The sequence below is a fragment of the Denticeps clupeoides genome, chromosome 2, assembly GCF_900700375.1.
Source record: "Denticeps clupeoides chromosome 2, fDenClu1.1, whole genome shotgun sequence".
Lineage (NCBI taxonomy): Eukaryota > Metazoa > Chordata > Actinopteri > Clupeiformes > Denticipitidae > Denticeps > Denticeps clupeoides.
In genome coordinates, this window is record NC_041708.1 from 22,630,646 (window position 1) to 22,650,517 (window position 19,872).

The following is a 19,872-nucleotide window of genomic DNA, read 5'->3' on the forward strand; positions in this document are numbered from 1 at the left end:
TTCGCGGCGCTCAAACCTCGACGACAACGATGTGTGTCGGACCGGGAGTGTTCTGCACCGGGAGCCGCGGTCAGCGCTGATGTCCGGCGGGAGATTCTGAGCTCTGATTCGGCTCGGACCGGTGGTCGCAGCGGTTACTGCTGTTGGAGGGCTTGGGGAGAATACGATGACAATGTCCGTGCCCGAGAAGAAGTCGGGCTCCGAGGGGAAGGAGGAGGAGAGCGAGGATGAGAGCGAGATCCTGGAGGAGAGCCCGTGTGGACGCTGGCAGAAGAGGAAGGAGCAGGTGGGTCGCTGCCGTCTGGGTCTGAGCTCTTTATCACGATTAGCTTTTTTTCCACGCCTCGCCCCGAACCCAGACAGGTAGCTGCCGATAAGAGCGTCGCCTGTCGCCGCTTCGCGCCTCGGGTTTGTTGTTGCCGGTGGAGGGGCGGGGCCAGCGGACCGGGGCTCTTACTAACGTAAACCGCAGTAAAATCTCCGTGCGATTTAGCTTTGAAGGCATGCGTGCGTGCATACACCGGCCATAACATCATGAGCACTGTGACAACAATCAGTATTGTAATTAATGGCTTCTGGCAGCAAATAAAATTCTGTCCACAGATGAGGCAGGAGGCAATGGCCATGTGAGCATCAGAAACCGCTGACATACTGCTGCTGGACAAATACTGTGTTCCTTAAAGGCAGCGCCACCATTCAGCAGGATGATGTACTCTAGTCGAGTACCTGTACAATCACACATTTGAGGCGTTTGGCAGACGCCCTAATCCAGAGCGATTTACAACGTGCTTTCGTGTTACCATCAATGAAGTAATCAGTTCTGGTTCACTTGGACCCCAACTATGAATACAAATCATTTTATTTCGCTCTGTTGTCGTTTTTCTTACGTACAGCCAGCCTATATGAAAGTTACAATTTAGTCGAAGTATTCTCTATCTGTTGCATGAGCTGCAAAAACAAGTTTGATCCATGTAGGCATGCACCACCTCACAACTTGCAGGACTTTCTGGACCTGCTACTGTTGTCTTGGTAACAGATACCAAAGCAGACACCAAAGCAGACTTTCAGAGTGCCCCTCACTCCCTCACGTTCCATGATCCTTTAGTGCTACTCAGGGCTGCGGAAACTGGAGAGCCCAGAGGACACTGGTGCCCACATGGGGAGAGCGTGCAGACTCCACCCACACAAGACCCTATCCGGGATTCAAACACAAGATCTTGGAGGTGTGAGGCCACGTAGCTGCCCACTGCTCCACCCTCTAGCCAAATCCATGCCTAATTTTTGTTTAGAAAACAAAATTTAATTGGGGTTCATAGTGGTTTTATATTTATTACTAAATATAATTTTTTTATAAACTATTACTTTGTGCAATTGGAAAACAAACACACTTTAATCATTGTAAGAATAATATTATGTTAGTATATTCTAAAAAATTGCTTTGTATTTATTTTATTTATTGGAAAGGGATGCTAAAGTTTTAAGTTATTGTTGAAACAGGTAGTTTTACGTTTAAGGAAATTACACCCTAATACACACTAATCAGAAAATAGCTGTTTTGTATCTGGGCTGAATGCAACACAACAACCAATGAAAAGGTATCTGGGATTTTTTTTTTTCCGCATTATTCTGCTACTCGTAATGAAATCTACCCAAAACGTTGCTGACCCTAACAATGATGCTACGAACATCACTTAAAGCATCCTGACTAGTCTCCCAGTTCCTGCAGGTGAAAAACATCCCCACAGCATGATTCTGCCACCACCATGCTTCACCGTAGCACTAAGGAGTGGCTTCCGTCTGGCCCCTCTACCATACAGGCTTGATTGGTGGATTGCTGCAGAGATGGTTATTCTTCTAGGAGGTTCTCCTCTTTCCACAGAGGACCTCTGGAGCTCTGACAGAGTGACCACCGGGTTCTTGGTCACCTCCCTGACTTAGGTCCTTCTCCCCAGATCCCTCAGTTTAGGTGGCCGGCCAGCTCTAGGCAGAGTCCTGATGGTTTTGAACTATTCGAATAATTTGAATAATTAGATTAAAAAAAATGTTTGAGGAAAATTATTTGCCTCAAGGCTTTGTTTAATTCACCAAAGTCATATACGTGTTACTGTGGAGATGACGTGTCTCCGCCTACTGTGGAGGTGAAGTGTGGAGCTCCACACCAGTTGCAGCCAGATGCGCTTGTTTTACCTGAAGCACATTTCAAAGATGGCGGAAAATGTTCGTAAAAGGCAAAAAATGTCTGAAGTGTGTGACAATTTTATGCTGCGTAAGGTGGACAATGTAGTGCAGTGTATACACTGTAAAACTGACCCGTCCTACCATAAAAGTACGTCGTCAAAACTACAGCACCTTAACCGAAAACACCCTCACGTGAACTGCAGTTCTCCAAGCGGAGCTTCTACAAGGTATCGCATTTTTATGATTGCTAACTGATATGAACATTAGCGCTTCTTAGAACGGACATTATTTGTAATTATTGTAATTATTGTAGCCTGTGTTATGAGTCGATAGTGACGAGGCAAGAGAGTAGCAAGAGAGCAAATACAAAGTTCTCATACATGTAATTCTCCCGCGCGCGCCACACACAAACACACACACACACACACACCCACACACACACACACACACACACATTGATAAGTTACATCTCAAAACATAATAAATGCAACAGAGGGACAAATCTACATTCATTAGCATATAGATTTACCCAAGATGGCGCCGGTGAGGTTGACTGCCGTCGCGACTGCGTCAACCCCGTTTACTTTGTTTTTGTTGTTTAAACAAATTAATCGATTAATCGATGAAAAAAAAACGACAGAATAATTGATTACAAAAATATTCAATAGTTGCAGCCCTATTTTGAACTTCTTCCACTGCAAAGCAGCAGAATTTTTTCTGTAACCTTCCCCAGGTTTGTGTCTGGAGACAATTACATTGCTCAATCTGAACAAGAGCTTTACAGTCTAATACTGTAGCATTCTGTGGGGCAGGACGCTTTATTTCATCTCTTGTATCTGCAGTCAGTGAGCTCATTTGTCAGACAACTGATATATTTCTGTTTTCTATACAAATATCAAAGCACAGTTTGTTAATAAGGAATCGCTGAACATTTTCATAGTTTTGGATACTTAGCTTTTGGCTTTATTTTCTCTTTTTTCTCTGTAATGTTTGAGTTGGACAATAAAATTCAGAATTTGGTACTTTAATTGGCAAGTGTGCTTAAAAATGTTTTATGGGGTAGTAGTTTGAATATTATACTGCCTAAAAGTCTAATAAAAAAAACGACTAGTGCTGTATTGCATTTATGACTAGTACTTTTTTTAGATTTGTAGATGGGTACTTTTTAATTTAAGCAAAGTAAAGATAATTTTCAGTACTTTTTCCACCTCTGCATATTTATCAGAAACTCCCCCCGACCGACTGACAGACAGGAGCGGCCCACCCCCACAGTGTTTTTCCATGCATTGATCTCCAGTCAGGTCCATTTTCCGGCCCGGCTCCCGCCTGACGCCTGGTGAGATAAGTGCTCTGTGTTGAGGGGGGGCTCGCATGTGTCTGGTATAGTGACCTCCGGAAGGAAGCAACTCATGCCTTCGCATCATCAAACAGCGAACCGGTGGCCTGGGGCCGGTCCGTTCCCCTTTTCATGTCTTACCTTCATGTTCGTACGGAGTCCTGAGCAGCGCTGACTGCAGCATTAATTGCATTTGACAGGTTTTGTGGGTGGATTTCATGACGTTGGTCCCTATTAAAGCAGCTGATGAACCGCGTCTCCCGTGGGATTCTCAGTAGGTTCATGATTAAAGATGATCTTCCCAGCGAAAAGAAATAAAGTGAGTCTGTGAAAGATGGCCTGCATGTTTCTTTCCGTGCAGGTTCCAGTTTGTTCATCTTCATATTTCATAATCCTGTTGGAGGTAGATGGCTGTTTTTAATGATGATGAGGCACACACTGTTAAGACCTTAAGAACATACTTGTGGCTTTAAGAAGAAAACCCTGGAGTTGCACTCTCGAGCAGAACAAACAACAGAAAGTCTTGTTTGTCTGTCTGTGTGCTCATCCAGCCATCATCTCTATTAATGATGACAATGATGATAATCTCTATTAATTAAAAATGTAAAATGTAAAAATGTAAATGTATTAATGTCACTATCGCTGTTCTGATGACAGAGTCTCCAGGACGTTCTATAGCACCTCACTCTATAATCCACACTTTCTGCTGCAGTCACCAGCGGTGACTGTGTGCAGCAGGGACCTTAATCTGATCAAGATTTCATCCCGTCTATGGCGACGTTATTAACCACGGGTTTATTTTTAGAATGACATTTCCGATTAAAAAATAAAAAAGGACTATGCCATGTACGTATACATCCCGCCAAGAGAGAGGAGGGAAGGTTTTATATCTCATCATGGCGGCACTGACCATCTTTAAAAGATCTGCAACCGCAGTAGAACTCAGGATCCTTAGCTAAACAAATAAGAAACCATTAAATTGACATAGTCTGCCCTGAGATCATAAAAACGGTATTTTGTCTTCATTCCGCTTCAGTCTCAGCAACAGTTGAACCGCTTTAACGCTCAACTGGAGATAAGAAGAATATATATATTCTGCCAAGTCAACACTGTCAGTGCTGCCAAGTCAACACTGCAAACACTTGGTTTAGAATTGAAGCAAATCAATATTATCAATTCAAACCCCTATTTAATTCTATTTCATTCGTTCTAATGTACGAATGCAATTCACTGAACGTTGATATGAATGACCTGAGGACTGCAGCTTTAGAAGATCAGTGTGTGGTACAACATATTGGTGATGTTTGTGTGCTTTCTTGTGTCACATTTTACAGACCTGGCCGTGTAATTGCCGAGAGAGAAGCCTGCGCTTTATGGCAGCTTCATCCACAGTTATGGCCCTCATGCGTCTGTGTGGTGTTCATTAGGGGGAAATTAGAACTAGTAGCTCGGCCACTAGTCTCCTGGACGGGACAGATCCCTGTCTGGAGGTGTGGAGAGATGCCAGGTTTCAGCGACACTGTACCACTACCTGTTCTGGGTGAGAGCAGGTGTTGACTGAAGGTGCAATAAAGGGTCAGTGCCATTTACAGCTGAGCAGATGAGAATGTTGGACATGATGTGGTAGTGGCCTAGTGCGTTACACACTCGCCTGTGAACCAGAAGAACCACAGAGTCACAGGTTCCATCCCAGTCCGCCAAGGTGCCACTGAGCGTACGTACTACTACCGCCGTACGCGGCCTATTGTGTGTTGAATTGACTTTGTACTACAGTTTGGTGTAGTATTGTGTGTGTGTGTTTATTTTATTTTTTGTACCTATGATTGTACCCTTTGGCTCCCCTTGTTGGCTCCCCTCACAACACCTGCAACACCTGCATCACGTCTTCACCCGCCTTGTTCCCGCCTGACCCTAGACCAAGGCGTAGTTCGTAACACGTTGCCAAGACACACTGAGCCCCAAATTCCCCAGTGTGTTTCTTCTTCAGCAAATAAAAGCCCGAAATGAAGCTGCTCCATTTCTACCACTGGAAGGCACTTTTTAATAGTTTGGAGGGAGTTTTTCCGGATTATGTAGACCTCAGGAGGTCGAGTCTGAGTCTGCCTCCATAAACCCAGTATCATTGATGGATTTCAACGTCATTTTCTCTTCACTGATGGCTTTGAAGCTCCTGCTATTGTCCGTCAGAAAAGGTATTTTGAGAAGATGAACGTAGATGTGTAACGCAAAGTGCAGTAAAAAAGAAACTAAAGAAAGAGACATACCAGTTCTTTCAGAGCTTTAAGAGAAAACTGAACAAAGCATTTATGGGATAATATTTACAGAGAGGAGTTGTTGATGCTGCTGCCTCATCAGATAGATGCAAAAAAGTTGTATAAAATGTTTTAATTGTCATGGAAATAACAAATAAAGAGCATAGATTTATGGAAATGGTCGATAATGTCATATATATTTATTTTTTTATATACATTATATTTTGACATAAAATATACTATACTGTTTTTATCATTATGTATATCAATATGAAAAGAATCATATGACCAAAATAAGCCAAAAACATAGAATGACATTTTTCTTCAACAGAAAATAATAGCACTTCATCCATAACAACAGCCACAATTTGCTGTATTTGATAGAGAATGAGCACTTTTGCTTTGTATTTTCTATTATTACATTAGGAAATTAATGAACAGAGCAGCGGATTGGTAGGAATCAGGGTTCTTTGGATGGGATGTGGAACCATGCCATGGTTCCGTGGAGTCGTCCTGTGAACCGCTACACCCCTGTTCAAACTACAACCCAGCACGAAGAGTTAAAAAATATCCAATGCTGACACCTTTTCTTGTTCCTTCCTACAGAAATAGTGCAGAATGGCTGACTGTAAATACAGGCAAAGGAAATGTGCTTGTTGATTCTGGCTCTTGTTTACCGCAGTAAATTTGTACTTTTCCACTTTTAGACTTTTCCACTTTTCTTTGGAACAAAACGTGAATTTTTAGGTCGAGAAAGTTATGACTTTTGCCAAGTAAAACCCCAAAAATATAAACTTTCACTATTGTTGAGGCATTCTGTTTCTCATTAAATAGCCTTCCGAGGTTACTTGGGGATTAAAGAAGATTTACATGTAAATGCTTTCCTCAAACTGGAACAAGCCCTTTGATTTTATTCTTTTTTCCCCCTTTTCAAGTTATTTCATCTCCGTGTTCTCAATGTTTAGTGACAGACATAATTTTTTTGTGTCTGCAGGATTAACAGGCAAATGCAATAAAAAATGTTCCCTTGCCCTCTCCTCGTCCTCTGTTGGACGTTGTGTCCCCCCAAAGTTCAGTTACCATCCCCTCCGGCTTCACCATTCCCCGTCACAGTTTTCCAAGCGGGGACACGTTGATGGGAAAAACTCTATAATGGAGCGCTTTAATGAAGCTTTCAGCCGCTCCAGCTGCAGCCCCACACGATCTGATAAAACCCTGGGCAGATGCCGCCTCGTCCAATCTGCCGCCAGTGCTGCCATTGAGCCTAATGCTTCCTTCTCCAAGAACTGCAAGAGCATTTCATCTCCCTGCCCTGTGAGCCTGGCCCATTTTTCCCTTTCAGCTCGGCTGCCAACCCTGATGCCCCTTAAGGGTTGAAATGAGGATAACAGTGGAGGGATTGTTTCTGTTCCTGTTTATCTGCAAATTCCGGTAAAAAGTCAATAGTTGAGTTGAGTTTTGTGGATATTTTCTCTCCCCTGTTGACTTTTTTTTGGGGGTGGATTCAGAAACAAATTTTGTAAAACGCACTAGCACTGGCAGGAAGTGGCCTACTATGTAACACACTCTCATGTGAATCAGAGTCCCACAAAGTCCCAGGTTCAAACCCCACTTACTTCCATTGTGTCCCTGAGCAAGACACTTAAGCCCAAGTGTCTCCAGGGTGATATCAGATATTCCCGTTTTCTATGAGGAAATAGGCACGAGAGCATAGTATTCTGTCCATTGTAAAGTATTTTGATAAATTACATCACTAACGTTTTTTAATAACTAGAAAGTGATTCTAGAAAGTTGAGTTGAATTGAAGCATCAGACAGGTTGAGGATGCACATTCATTCTTGATGCTTCGAACCATTGGAGCGGTCCAGAGGCCTTATCTCTTGTGTTTATTATTGGTCGTTTAAACCTAATGGTGCGAAGTGCTAGTTAAATATTTGGTGCGATAACTGGTCGTACGCTATTTGCAGTTAAATTACCACGGAAAAGCCATGATTTAATCATATGCGCACATGCGAGCTTCCACATTACTGCTGTGCTGAATTTGGGGGCAGCTGATTTGAGCGTGAAATGCGTGGGCTGTGGCATTAACAGCAAAGCGCAGCCTGTTGAGTAAAACATTAATTAGTCATTCCAGACGTGATGATAATGAGACTTTTTACCGTTTAGTACCCTGCATCTCCCACATAGAGAGGATCAGCTGAATTGCCCACATAAAAAGGACTGCCACTCATATTCATTCATTCATTCATTCACACACACACACACACACACACACACACACACACACACTTCATCACTGCATCGCTGTTCACAAAGATGAGGGGCTGAGATTAGCAGCGTGGTTTCTACAGCAGATACCTCTCTGAGGTGTGCCTGCATGACTACAGCGACCGTCGCTTCGCCGGCGAGGAAGATGACGTTGTGCAACTGAAAGCCTGTCTGCATTTTAAAACTACTCAGCTCCGGCTTTGGCCTCAAGGTCACGGCTGAGGCAGCTGAGTTCATTTCGGTGCCTCTGTGCCACTTAAAGGAACAGCAAACAGAAAAACCAAAATGTCATGTGCTTCACACCCAGACGTTCTCCTCCGCATTCGCTTGCATGGAAAACATGAGTGCATTTATAAAGCAGTCTGCTATCAGCCATTGCCTTATTTTACCAATATGGACAGATTTATTACAACATTTTGTACGTCTTCTGGTTTTCTGGTTAATGGAGGCACTATAAAATCTAATAAAGAGTTACCTGCCAGTTTTCAGACAGCTCCATCTAGTGGTGCTTCTTTAAATGACACCAAATACAGATTATGTATTTATAAGGGCTGTCAATCTTAACGTGTTAACGCGGATTAATACAGCATCATGATTTATCTGATTAAAATTTTTAACGCAATTAACACATCTGCAGCAAAGAAATACCTTAAATGTCTCTGAAAAATAATTGTCTGCATTTCTGCCTGCATTTTTGTTCTTTCTTTCTTCGAACTGTGTAGCCTTTAACGCAGTCATTATGTACAAGAGCAACTGACGTACGAAAACACTACTAAAAGCCAGAAATGACTCGGACTGTGACAAGAATCGAGTAGAGGCCTTTACTGACCTTTAAATCTGAATGGGTGTAATGAAAAAATAGGATGGATTTCTTTAATCAGAGGCGCAGCACCTTGGCGTTCCGAAGACATCGGGGCCTTGTTTTGACGTTACATCCTGCTCCCTTTTGCGACGTTGTATTTTGAGCCCAGGAGGTGGGACTCTGGAGTCGTTTCTTGACATTCTTCTCTGGTGGACCCGGGCTGGCCTCTGAAGTAATGAAAAAGCGTGCGGTGATGCCCGGGGTTTCTCTGGCTGCCACACTAGGTCCTAGACGACCCTAGATTAAATCCATGTGAGTTCATTTAGAGCAGCAGTAACAGTGGTAGCAGAATCCAACAGTGTGAGCTTTATTCTGACTAGCACGTCCAAGGGGGACTTGTCCCTGAGGCGAACAGCGTCAGACCAGAGTGTCTGGTTTTGGGAGAGGTCGGTGTGAGGACACGGGCTCCACGGAGCTTGAGCGCATAGGGCTTCTGAGGACTCGAAAAAAGACATATGGCGTGAGATTATCTGAGTGAGTGGGCCTGATGTAATATGACACACATAAAATGTGCACCTCCCCCCCCCCCCCCATCACATTTACTCTATAAAACCACCATCTATATGGCAGGCTGTGGAAATGCATGGCCAGTATCATTTGATTTTAAGTGCACTTCGGTGAGTAAATGCTGTGCCGATACACGCTCTGTGTGTGCTTTGTGTGCAAATGCATGAGTGCTTCTCGTTTCTGAAATAAGCCAAAGTGCCGTGCACTCGCTGCACTTGCACCGAGGGCGCTGACAGGCGTCTGGCCCACAATGCACCTCGATAATGTTATTATTATTATATTATTGTTCTAGACTAATATGGTTGCAATATAGCACAGCCTAGTCAATATTAAATCACCTGTTAACATTAATGAGTGTTGCAAATTTCTGCAAAACATTCTAGCTTAATTTAAATAATAGTTTGACCATTAATCAAAGCAGAAAATTACTACCTGTGCTTCCATGGCCTGTAAAAGTTCATTTTCCTCCTTACCCTCCCTAATAGTCTCAGTGTCCACATATTGAAAATATGCTAAGCAGCTAAGCACATGCTCAATTTGCCGCCAAAGGCTTTTATGGCCATTTTCCCAGAAGTCTCTGTAGGTGCAGGGGTGGCTCTGTGTTGTTTTTGTGAGTCGCTTATCTTCCGCCACAATGAGCTGATAACGTGCCGCTTCACAGCAGGAGCTCGACTCGGCATGTCTGTGAACACAGTGAACATGTACAACATGTACTTTCACATCATAACCTACACGCTCTGTAAATATTAAGGGTGGTGGTGGCCCAGTGGGTAACACACTCACCTATGAACCAGAAGTCCCAGGTTCAAACCCCACTTACTACCATGGTGTCCCTGAGCAAGACACTTAACCCTGAGTGTCTCCAGGGGCGACTGTCCCTGTCACTATTGATTTATATTATGTAAATTATACAAATGATAAATTATACATATTGTTGGATTGGGCATCACTCAAAAAAAGAAATTTTATTTCTTACCCTCCCCATGATATAATATTATATATACATGGCATCAAAGGGGATATTATTACAGACTACATTAGTTCTTGTGGGCAGTGGTTTTTCATATATTGTTATTTTCAAAAACAACTGAAAATGAGTCATTTTATGACATGTTGTCTTGCCATCGTACCTGGTATCTTCTAACCACCCACATACTTCAGTAGGCCTTTGCCAGTTACCTGAGGCTCATCCTGAGGTATTCTGAAGACCTGCATGCCAGGCAGACACATCTCCATGGTGAGCGGAGGTGGTTACATCTCCTCTGATGACGCTCCTGATTCAGTTAGTGTTAGAACGACAATTTTTGACAGACGACAGTGTGACATCTTCACCTCGGTGGGCCTACGTACTGGCTGCTCCATTTATAAAAATGACGTGGGAAGATATGTTTCAGCAGGGAGAGAAGGCATAATTAGTAATAATAATTACACCTCCTGGTATGCTTCTTCTTTTTCAGTTTGAAAAAAGGGATTTTGTCATTTAATTTTTTTGGCATGGCAAAAAATCTGACTCCTTTCAACAAGTGAGTAAAATAAATCAGCATCGTTAGGCAAGCAGAAAGCGAATGATGAGATTTTTAACAGAATTTCATCTTCAGATTGTTGTTAATTTTGTCAATGAAACCCTGTTTTTAATGTACTGCATGCTATTAGAAAAAAATATTTATTCTCTAAAACAGAATACTATTCAGTTAGATTTGATCTGACATTAAAGAATTTGAACGTTACAATCCTTAAATATTGTTTCCTTTTATTACATTGTTTAGGGGTATAATGTAGTCTTGGTTCTCAAACTTTGAGATTATTTTTCATATCTACAGCTGCTTTGTGTAAATGCAGTGTAGTTATTATTGTTAATTTTTCTCATTTTAGTACAGTTAATATGTGTTGTATTTTTGATTGCAGTATTGCCAATGGATAACCATCAAACAATATTCTTAATTGGTATTTTCATATTAAGATTTTTAACATTTGTTCCATTTTAATAACAATGGAAATATTTTTATGTACAAATGTTTTACACACATTCATGAAATTAATAATAATTATTATTATAATAATAATTGTTATATACATCTATGTATTCATATTGTGTGTAGTCAGATTATTTGGGCTGTTCGCTCTTTTAATCGCTTTACTGTAAAATTGTTTTACTGCCCTTTTGTGCAACCAGGACTTTGGATTTGTGTGCTTTCCGCAGGCCTCTTTTTTCATCCCCATAAACAAAGAGCTTGTCTTTGTTTATGGGGATATTAATTAAGATCATTAAAAGTGTCAGTACCATCCTGCCAGTCATTAGAACAGCCGACTGACACCGCACCGCAAACGGAACCTCATCACTACCGAACATCTTCTGCAGTGTTGACACACTGGCAAGTTTACCTCTGACCCAGAACAACAGCACAGCCAAGGGGTTGGCCCTGAGCTGGGCATTATGGGTAATCCCCACAGATGGTTGTGGTCTGGATAAAGATAAAGCTGGGCAGGAGAAAGTTTTATTTTGGCTGTGTTTAGTTTCCGGCTTACCTGTGCTCACTGTGTGGATGGAAAGGTCAAAGGTTAAGACGCCACCTGCCAGATACAGCGGCATATAAATAGAAGTTCCGCTTGTTTTTTTTGTAAAAGTACATCAGACCATCTCAAAAGCCCATGAAGCAGTAATGCTTCTGCCACATAACTGTGAAAAATCTTTGGGCAAGGGGGACATGTTTCTGTGTTCTTGATTAGAGAGAGGTTCCTCTGTGCCAGCGTGCTAGGCGTGCTGAGATGTGCCAGGCCTTTCTGGGGAAGTGCAATGCTGGCAGGGTGCAGGAGGTGTGGGCAGGGGCAGATGGTCTACTGGCAGAACGGATTCATGTTTATTACTTTTCCAGCAAAAGGAAAGAAAATCGTTGTAGGTGGCAATGATCAATGGAGCATTTGGTTATAGAAGCAGGTCACAAACATTTTCTCCAGGGTCCTACTTATAACTATAAGAATTATTTAAGAAAGAAATTTGGGCTGAACGCAACCAAAACCCCAAAACTTTCAGTTGTTTTGCAGTGAAAACATTTTTCTATTCATTTTTCAGTAAACAATGTTTTGTACGGTTCCATTTGTTGTTTATTTATTATTTATGAACGTGATTTACTGGTTCTTCAACTTCATCACATCTAATCTACTACAACGATGTGGAATATCTTTCTAACATTATCTGACCTTACCTTGTTCATACTTTGTAAATTGTTGTCTAAACGATTGAGGTGTGAACCTTCACTGGCCTTACGATTCGATTGCGATTATCCATGCCTCAATATCGATGCCCCACCATCGATATTGTTTCACCAGAGTTTCCTCCACTACACACCTGAAAAATGGCTGGTTCAGACGTCCGTGGCGTCAGGGGAGTCCGGACTGAACACAGACCGTTTCTCTGCTCATTGGAGAAAATCGAAATCCGCTTTCAGACCGATTGCATCATGCTCTTGCTGCGGGGCTCGGCACAAGCAGGGTGTGCGTGTTTTCCTAAACGTATGACGATAATGTGGTGTTGTAGATCTCTGGACACTCAGAGATAGATCAGCTTTTCCTCCATTCCTGCTTCGTGCATGTGTTTCGAAGTGGCACGAAGAAATCTGGCACGCTTGAATTCTATTGGTCATGCAAAAATACCTCAAGGCGTGCATCAAATTTCAAGTTCGACCGCAGTGCGAGAACAAGGCGGTGCTGTATTCAGATCAGGCTGCCGCAGTCACTAATGGCACTAGTTTTTATGAGAATCGCCACCAGAAAATCACCAAGCAATGTCATTATGACCTAATTGATTATGTTTTGCACCGCATTAATGCAGAATTGTCCACGTCAGCATAACAATGCATCAATAATACGATTAATTTCAACACGATGGGCCAATTAACCGAGGAATTAACACCGAGGTCAGTTTTTCTAAATGGTTTTAGCCACTTTAGTTAAGCGAAATTGGAACACTTGAATGTTTGAATGTGTCTGATGCTCTGGTTCCCCCTTTGGGAATTGCGGGAGTTTGAACGAGTTTTTAGATCGTACCCCACCGCGTTGACTTGGGCTGAGAGTTTCGGTGAAGCCTTGAGCATGCAATTATGTAACAATGTGGGTCCCAGCTCTGTGTCTAGTGGACATAGATGTGACTCAGCTATTGACTGGTTCAGTGAGACATCAAGCGTCAAAACTACCGTACATTACTAACACCCACAACCCAGTAACAGCCGGAATGGTGCGTGTCTCCCTCTGCAGGTCAGCCAGGGAAACGTACCTGGCATTGAGAGCGCTTTCCTGGCCATGGACACAGAAGAGGGGGTTGAGGTGGTGTGGAACGAGGTGGTCTTCTCTGACAGGAAGGTCTTCAAGGCCCTGGAGGTACATTCTCCATCTTTCTTCATATACCATTATTTAAAGAAGCAGTCTCCCAGCTCATGCATGTGACGTGTGGTGATACGTGTCCTTGTCAGGAGAAGATTAAAGACATGTTCGAGAACCTGATGCAGGTGGAGCACCCCAATATTGTCAAATTTCACAAGTACTGGCTGGACACCAAGGACAACAATGCTCGAGTGAGAAACACACACAACCACACACACACACACACTTGTTACCAAGTGATCAAGGTAACTTTGTTTACTAGTTTAATATCGCCCCCCTTGTGGTCTCCAGACATCATTAGCAGGAAGGTTAGCTAAATGAAAATTAGCCTTTGATTTGGACAAAACTCCTTAAGCTCCTTACTTATTCTTGCACATTTTACTTGTGGTTCCAGCATTTTAACTTTCAAGCACAAATGCCAGGCACTGCTGTGACCGGTCTTCATTTTATGGCTGTTTTAATTTAAGTTTTGCCTTCAAAACCTAATGGTACAATCAGTCAATAGCTCAGTGAGTTATGACCTCCCTAATTGTCACTGTAATGCTACAGACTGAAGCATCAGTCTGGTGTGGAACCATGAATCATCCATCATGCATCACGTTTTACCCACAAAGCACCAGCTGCTCTGAAAGTCAGACAAGGCCGAGGTGTCCAGCAGGGAGTAATTACTCATCCTCGCACCTTTTTTACTCTCAGACGCTTCCCTGTTGCTTCGCTGAGAGCTTTGCAGTTCCCTGCCTCACACTGTCTAGTATGTTGTGGTGGAACATTTCATCCCTTTCGAGTCTGACACACTGGACGTCCATTATACAAACTATTATAATAAGAATTATAAGACTTGTCTACATGCACTTGTTCCACTCCGAGACATATTTGCATATTTAAAAACACGGTTAACCTACAGCCTTCAACTATTGCAATTGATTTGCTGATGTTTTGAATTTTATAATATCCCCGTCTCCCGGGTTACAGGTCATATTCATTACAGAATACATGTCGTCAGGAAGCCTCAAACAGTTCCTGAAGAAAACCAAGAAGAACCACAAGACCATGAATGTCAAGGTTGGTGACAGATGCCTTTTTGGCAGTTAGTGTGGCCTGCAGGCCGCAGGTGGGAAGGGGATACGATAGAGGAGCCACGTGTGGGTCACATTGCTTTGGTCTGCAGCCTTGACAGCATGCGGAAGCTGGAAGCATTTCGGAATCTGCGCACATGCCGTGACCTGCCACGCTCGAAGAAAAACAGTGATGTAACTGCACACAAAAACGTACATGCAACAGGGCAGCATTGTTCCTCAAGTCTTTTTTATTGAAAACCACGCTGTTGCAAACTACTGGCCTAAAAATACTGTGCATTGTGTGCTTAAAAAACACATATAAGCAGATAAAAAATAAAATATAATTGTTTTAATTGACCAGTGATGGATATTGAATGGTATATGAATATATGATGATGCACATGTGGTCATGGTATGATACTGAATTATGTTAATTCCATTGCAAAGAGACCTGTAACTAATAATGCTGATAAGAGGCCGTATTATGCATACAAATAAATACGTGCTTTTTAGGACTTAATGCACTGTACATCTTCGATGCCCTCTGTATATGCAGTTGAAAAATATTTCTCTGCCACATGTTATGAATATATAACGAACCAAATGATATGATATATTTATATACAGTACAGGCCAAAAGTTTATACACACCTTCTCATTCAATGTGTTTTCTTTATTTTCATGATTCTCACTGAAGGCATCAAAACTATGAATGAACACATGTGGAGTTATGTACTTAACAAAAAAGGTGAAATAACTGAAAACATGTTTTATATTCTAGTTTCTTCAAAATAGCCACCCTTTGCTCTGATTACTGCTTTGCACACTCTTGGCGTTCTCTCGATGAGCTTCAAGAGGTCATCACCTGAAATGGTTTTCCAACAGTCTTGAAGGAGTTCCCAGAGGTGTTTAGCACTTGTTGGTCCCTTTGCCTTCACTCTGTGGTCCAGCTCACCCCAAACCATCTCGATTGGGTTCAGGTCCGGTGACTGTGGTGACTTTTTCTTAAGTACATACCTCCACATGTGTTCATAGTTTTATGCCTTCAGTGAGAATTTACCAATGTAAATGGTCATGAAAATAAAGAAAACACATTGAATGAGAAGGTGTGTCCAAACTTTTGCCCTGTACTGTATTTCTTTTAAGCCTAAATTGCCAGGGATATATATTTCACTGCATGCGTTTTACTGCAAAGGCACTATTGAAAATTCTGCTAATTCCATCGTGACCAGAGGGACCGTATCTGTAACTAAAATAGTAGTGGAAGACAAATCCATGCAAATGAATTTGCATTATTTAGGTGATCGATGTGTGGTTTACAGGATGTTATGCACCCTACTTCTTTGAAAAATGTGGCCCTGCTTGCAGCACGGTGACACAAGCTTGTTGTCCTTGCAGGCATGGAAGCGATGGTGCACTCAGATTCTGTCAGCACTCAGGTGAGACTCACTCATCAGGTATTCATACGCCTGTTTAAATGAGGCTAGCCTCGCAGCGGGGGGGATATGGGCTTCTTATTAATTTTTTATTGTTAGTGAGTTGGTGACAGAGGGGCCTCTGGGCCTCAGTTTTTGTGATGGATCGATAAGAAATGCTTTGTAGGGCTGGGCGTTGCCTAAATATGGCAGCATTCGTGAAAATGATTCTCTACATCACTGGGCCTGAGGGCTACAGGAGTCCAGAGAATTTTTGATGGGTTGATTCTCTCATCGCTCTTCAGAACACTTGTTGCAGAACGCCTGAATAAAACACCTGTTGAAAAGGTGAAATGAGTCTTATGACATCATGTCACCCAAAAACAAATACAGCTGATGATCAGATTTCTGTTGATCAAATCAAAATGAACTAATGCTGTTAACAGTATTTACTGCAGGCAGAACGATGCTGCCCTCCTGAGGAAAAGGAATATGCAGCATGCGAAAGAAAGTGTGATCAGCGAGACGTGGTCGTCAAATGATATATCTGTACATCCTTGCCCTTGTTTCTTGTAGCTACCTGCACTCCTGTGACCCTCCGATTATCCACGGCAACCTGACGTGTGACACCATCTTCATTCAACACAATGGGCTCCTGAAGATCGGCTCAGGTGGGTCAGACTCAGTACTGACTTTCAGAGCAGCTGGTGCTTTGTGGGTAAAACGCCACTGAGGTGCCACTGAGCAAAGTACCGTCCCCACACACTGGTCCCAGGGGCGCCTGTCATGGTGCCCACTGCTCACCAAGGGTGATGGGTTAAAATCATGGGACACATTTTGTTGTGTCACCATGTGCCGTGTTTCACAATCACTTCACTTTCATTTTCTTTCTTCAATCACTCACTTTCTATAACCACATTATTCCATCCTGGGTCACTGGGTCTCAGCCAGCCCAGAAAGCGCACACACACTCAGTCACACAGTCCCACCTATGGTCAGCTCAGAGTCGTCAGTCAGCCTAGTGCACATGCCTTTAGTTGGAAACCGGAGAACCCAGATCTAACATGGGAAGAGCATGCAAACTCCGCCCACACAATGTCCAAGCCGGGATTTGAACTCATAACCCTGGAGGTGCGAGGACACTTTGCTAACCGCCGCTAACAGTATCGTTTTGGTTGGGAATTAAATGTTCACTATTAACGACTTGAAATATATACACACACATGTATATATGTGTGTGTTTGTGTATGTGTGTATATATGTTGAAATACACACACACACACACACACACACACACACACACACATATATATATATATATATATATATATATATATATATAAAAGCAATGATTGTGCTCCAAGACTACTGCTACGTGAATGAAACTGTGAATAAGAACTGTGACACAGACACAAAAGCCATTTCATCACTATTGAACTTTGCTGCACTCTGCAGGCCAGAGGCCAGAGTTTTGTTGGCTAACCTTAACCCTGAGTGTCTGCAGGGGGACTGTCCCTGTAACTACTGACACTCTGGATAAATGTGATAAATGCTGTAAATGTCTAATATCGCTGTTCTTCTTATTTTTCCTACAGTGTGGCACCGGCTGTTTGTCAATGGCAAGTACCATGTCTGTCACTTCTCCTCATGTGTCTCCTCCTCCTCCTCCTCTCTGCTGCATTTTGAAATTGTCCAGATTTTTATAGTCCTGTACGGCATTTTGTGCAAGTTGTTTTATTGACATGGACATCCTCAGCTTTTGCACGTCCCCCTTAACTCTCATTAGAAACAGCCATATAATAAAGTATAACATGTTTTAGCTTTATGAATCAAAATTATGTTCCATGCATCAGATACGTTTTCCTTTTTTGCTTTAAAAGGCATGCTGGGGTAAAAAGGTGTGGCTAGGTTTCAGGGTCCTGAAGGTTTTCTCATCTAAACGTGACCTGAAATTGCACATCCACACAGAATATGAATTTCCTCAGTGTAAATTTTCATTTGCATCTAAAAAGTAGGTGTGGCCTATATAGTGCTAGGAAATTTGCATGTAGACCTCCAGGACCCAAACTAGCCCCCGGTCCAATAGCCAATGGGGGGTGAAATATTTACTGAGACTCCGTTCAGTTTTTCGGTTTCGATGAACTTGCGTCCACATGGGAGTTTATCTAAAATGTTGTCGTCCACACGAAGACACACAAAGCGGCATTTTAACCTCCTCCACATCTGTAACTGCCCGCTCTCCCTGTTTTGCATCTAGCTCTCCTCCGCAGTCTGTTCATCATCATAGTGCGGATTTCTTGTAGTTGCTGCAATGCAACACACCTCACGTTAGAACTGTAAATCCTGGCAGGTTCAGGCTCATTTTCGGGTTGGCTCTGGCTCGCACGGTAAATGAGCGGTCAGCAGTGTTGCCAGGTCCTAGATTTTGTGGTAAAAAAGTGTGGTACCAGCAGCTTAAAAATGATCATTTTTTGATCATGCCCATTCTGCTTCAACTACACTTATTATCATGAGTGTGTATATTATTGTTTGTAATGCAACGTTTACCTACACTGAACATCCCAGATCATTTGCACGTTGCAGCAGCTCCACGAAGCTTTACTGTTAGTGCTTGCTACAGGCTTTAACCACCCAGTAAAACTGCCGCCCTTTTCCCATTTATTTATGTAAGTCTGATGGAGATGTTACGTATGCTCACTCGTCATTTTTTACTTTGTGCGTCACCATGTGTGACATCGTGCATTGATTGGCTGTAAAGGCAATTGAGACGACTGCCGGATGAAAACAGAGATCTGTACTTTGATGTGCTAATGAAAAAAACATAAAATGAAGGGGTAAAATTATGGTACAAATATTATCATTATTGTACGTCTGGCAACACTGCTGGTCAGCAAAAACGAACTTCTATAGTTCCTATCTTTTCCATGTGATTCGCTGCATAAATTTGTTTTAGTGATTGGTAAAAGTTTTGCATGTTGTAAATTTGTTTTATTAAATGTTATTTTTTAAATCAAATGTTTTTTTAAATCAGCATGTGACCTATCTTGTTTTACACAGTATCTAGCCAGAGTTTAAAAAACGTCTGTCTGAAAGTAACTTGAAAGCACGTTGTAAGTCGCTCTGGATAAGGGCGTCTGCCAAATGCCGTAAATGTAAATGTAAATGTAAATGTAAGTTTTTTAGGTCTTGCTTTTGCATTTACATTCTAATATTTCATTAAGAGTAAAGTGTTTTGAATAAACTTTTGTGTTTTATTGTACTTTGGTCAATGGCTACTAATCAGTTCCTGGTTTACTTAGGTTTACTATAATTGCCACCTACTGACATTTCTTGGTATGGCTGTAGTATCTTAAGTCGACTTAGTATACAAGCAATAGGTGGGCAGAAAAGTGACTACATTTACATTTACAGCATTTATCAGACGCCCTTATCCAGAGCGACTTACAATCAGTAGTTACAGGGACAGTCCCCCCCTGGAGCAATTTAGTGTTAAGTGTCTTGCTCAGGGACACAATGGTAGTAAGTGGGATTTGAACCTGGGTCTTCTGGTTCATAGGCGAGTGTGTTACCCACTAGGCTACTACCACTACCATTTGACTAGTTAAAGGCAGGTATGGAT

The 19,872-nt window shown here is 42.3% G+C and overlaps 1 protein-coding gene across 1 annotated transcript in view; it reads left to right on the forward strand.

The window, feature by feature from the left end:
* The window catches only part of LOC114768969 (nuclear receptor-binding protein 2-like), a 26,262-nt gene continuing 6,390 nt past the window's right edge, over positions 1-19,872 (forward strand). Inside the window, exons 1-7 of the mRNA XM_028961562.1 lie at positions 1-286; positions 13,655-13,777; positions 13,870-13,971; positions 14,753-14,842; positions 16,237-16,277; positions 16,830-16,924; positions 17,849-17,872. Of these exons, the coding sequence (XP_028817395.1) occupies positions 167-286; positions 13,655-13,777; positions 13,870-13,971; positions 14,753-14,842; positions 16,237-16,277; positions 16,830-16,924; positions 17,849-17,872 (595 nt within the window). The 5' untranslated portion in view covers positions 1-166. The remainder of the gene's footprint in view (positions 287-13,654; positions 13,778-13,869; positions 13,972-14,752; positions 14,843-16,236; positions 16,278-16,829; positions 16,925-17,848; positions 17,873-19,872) is intronic.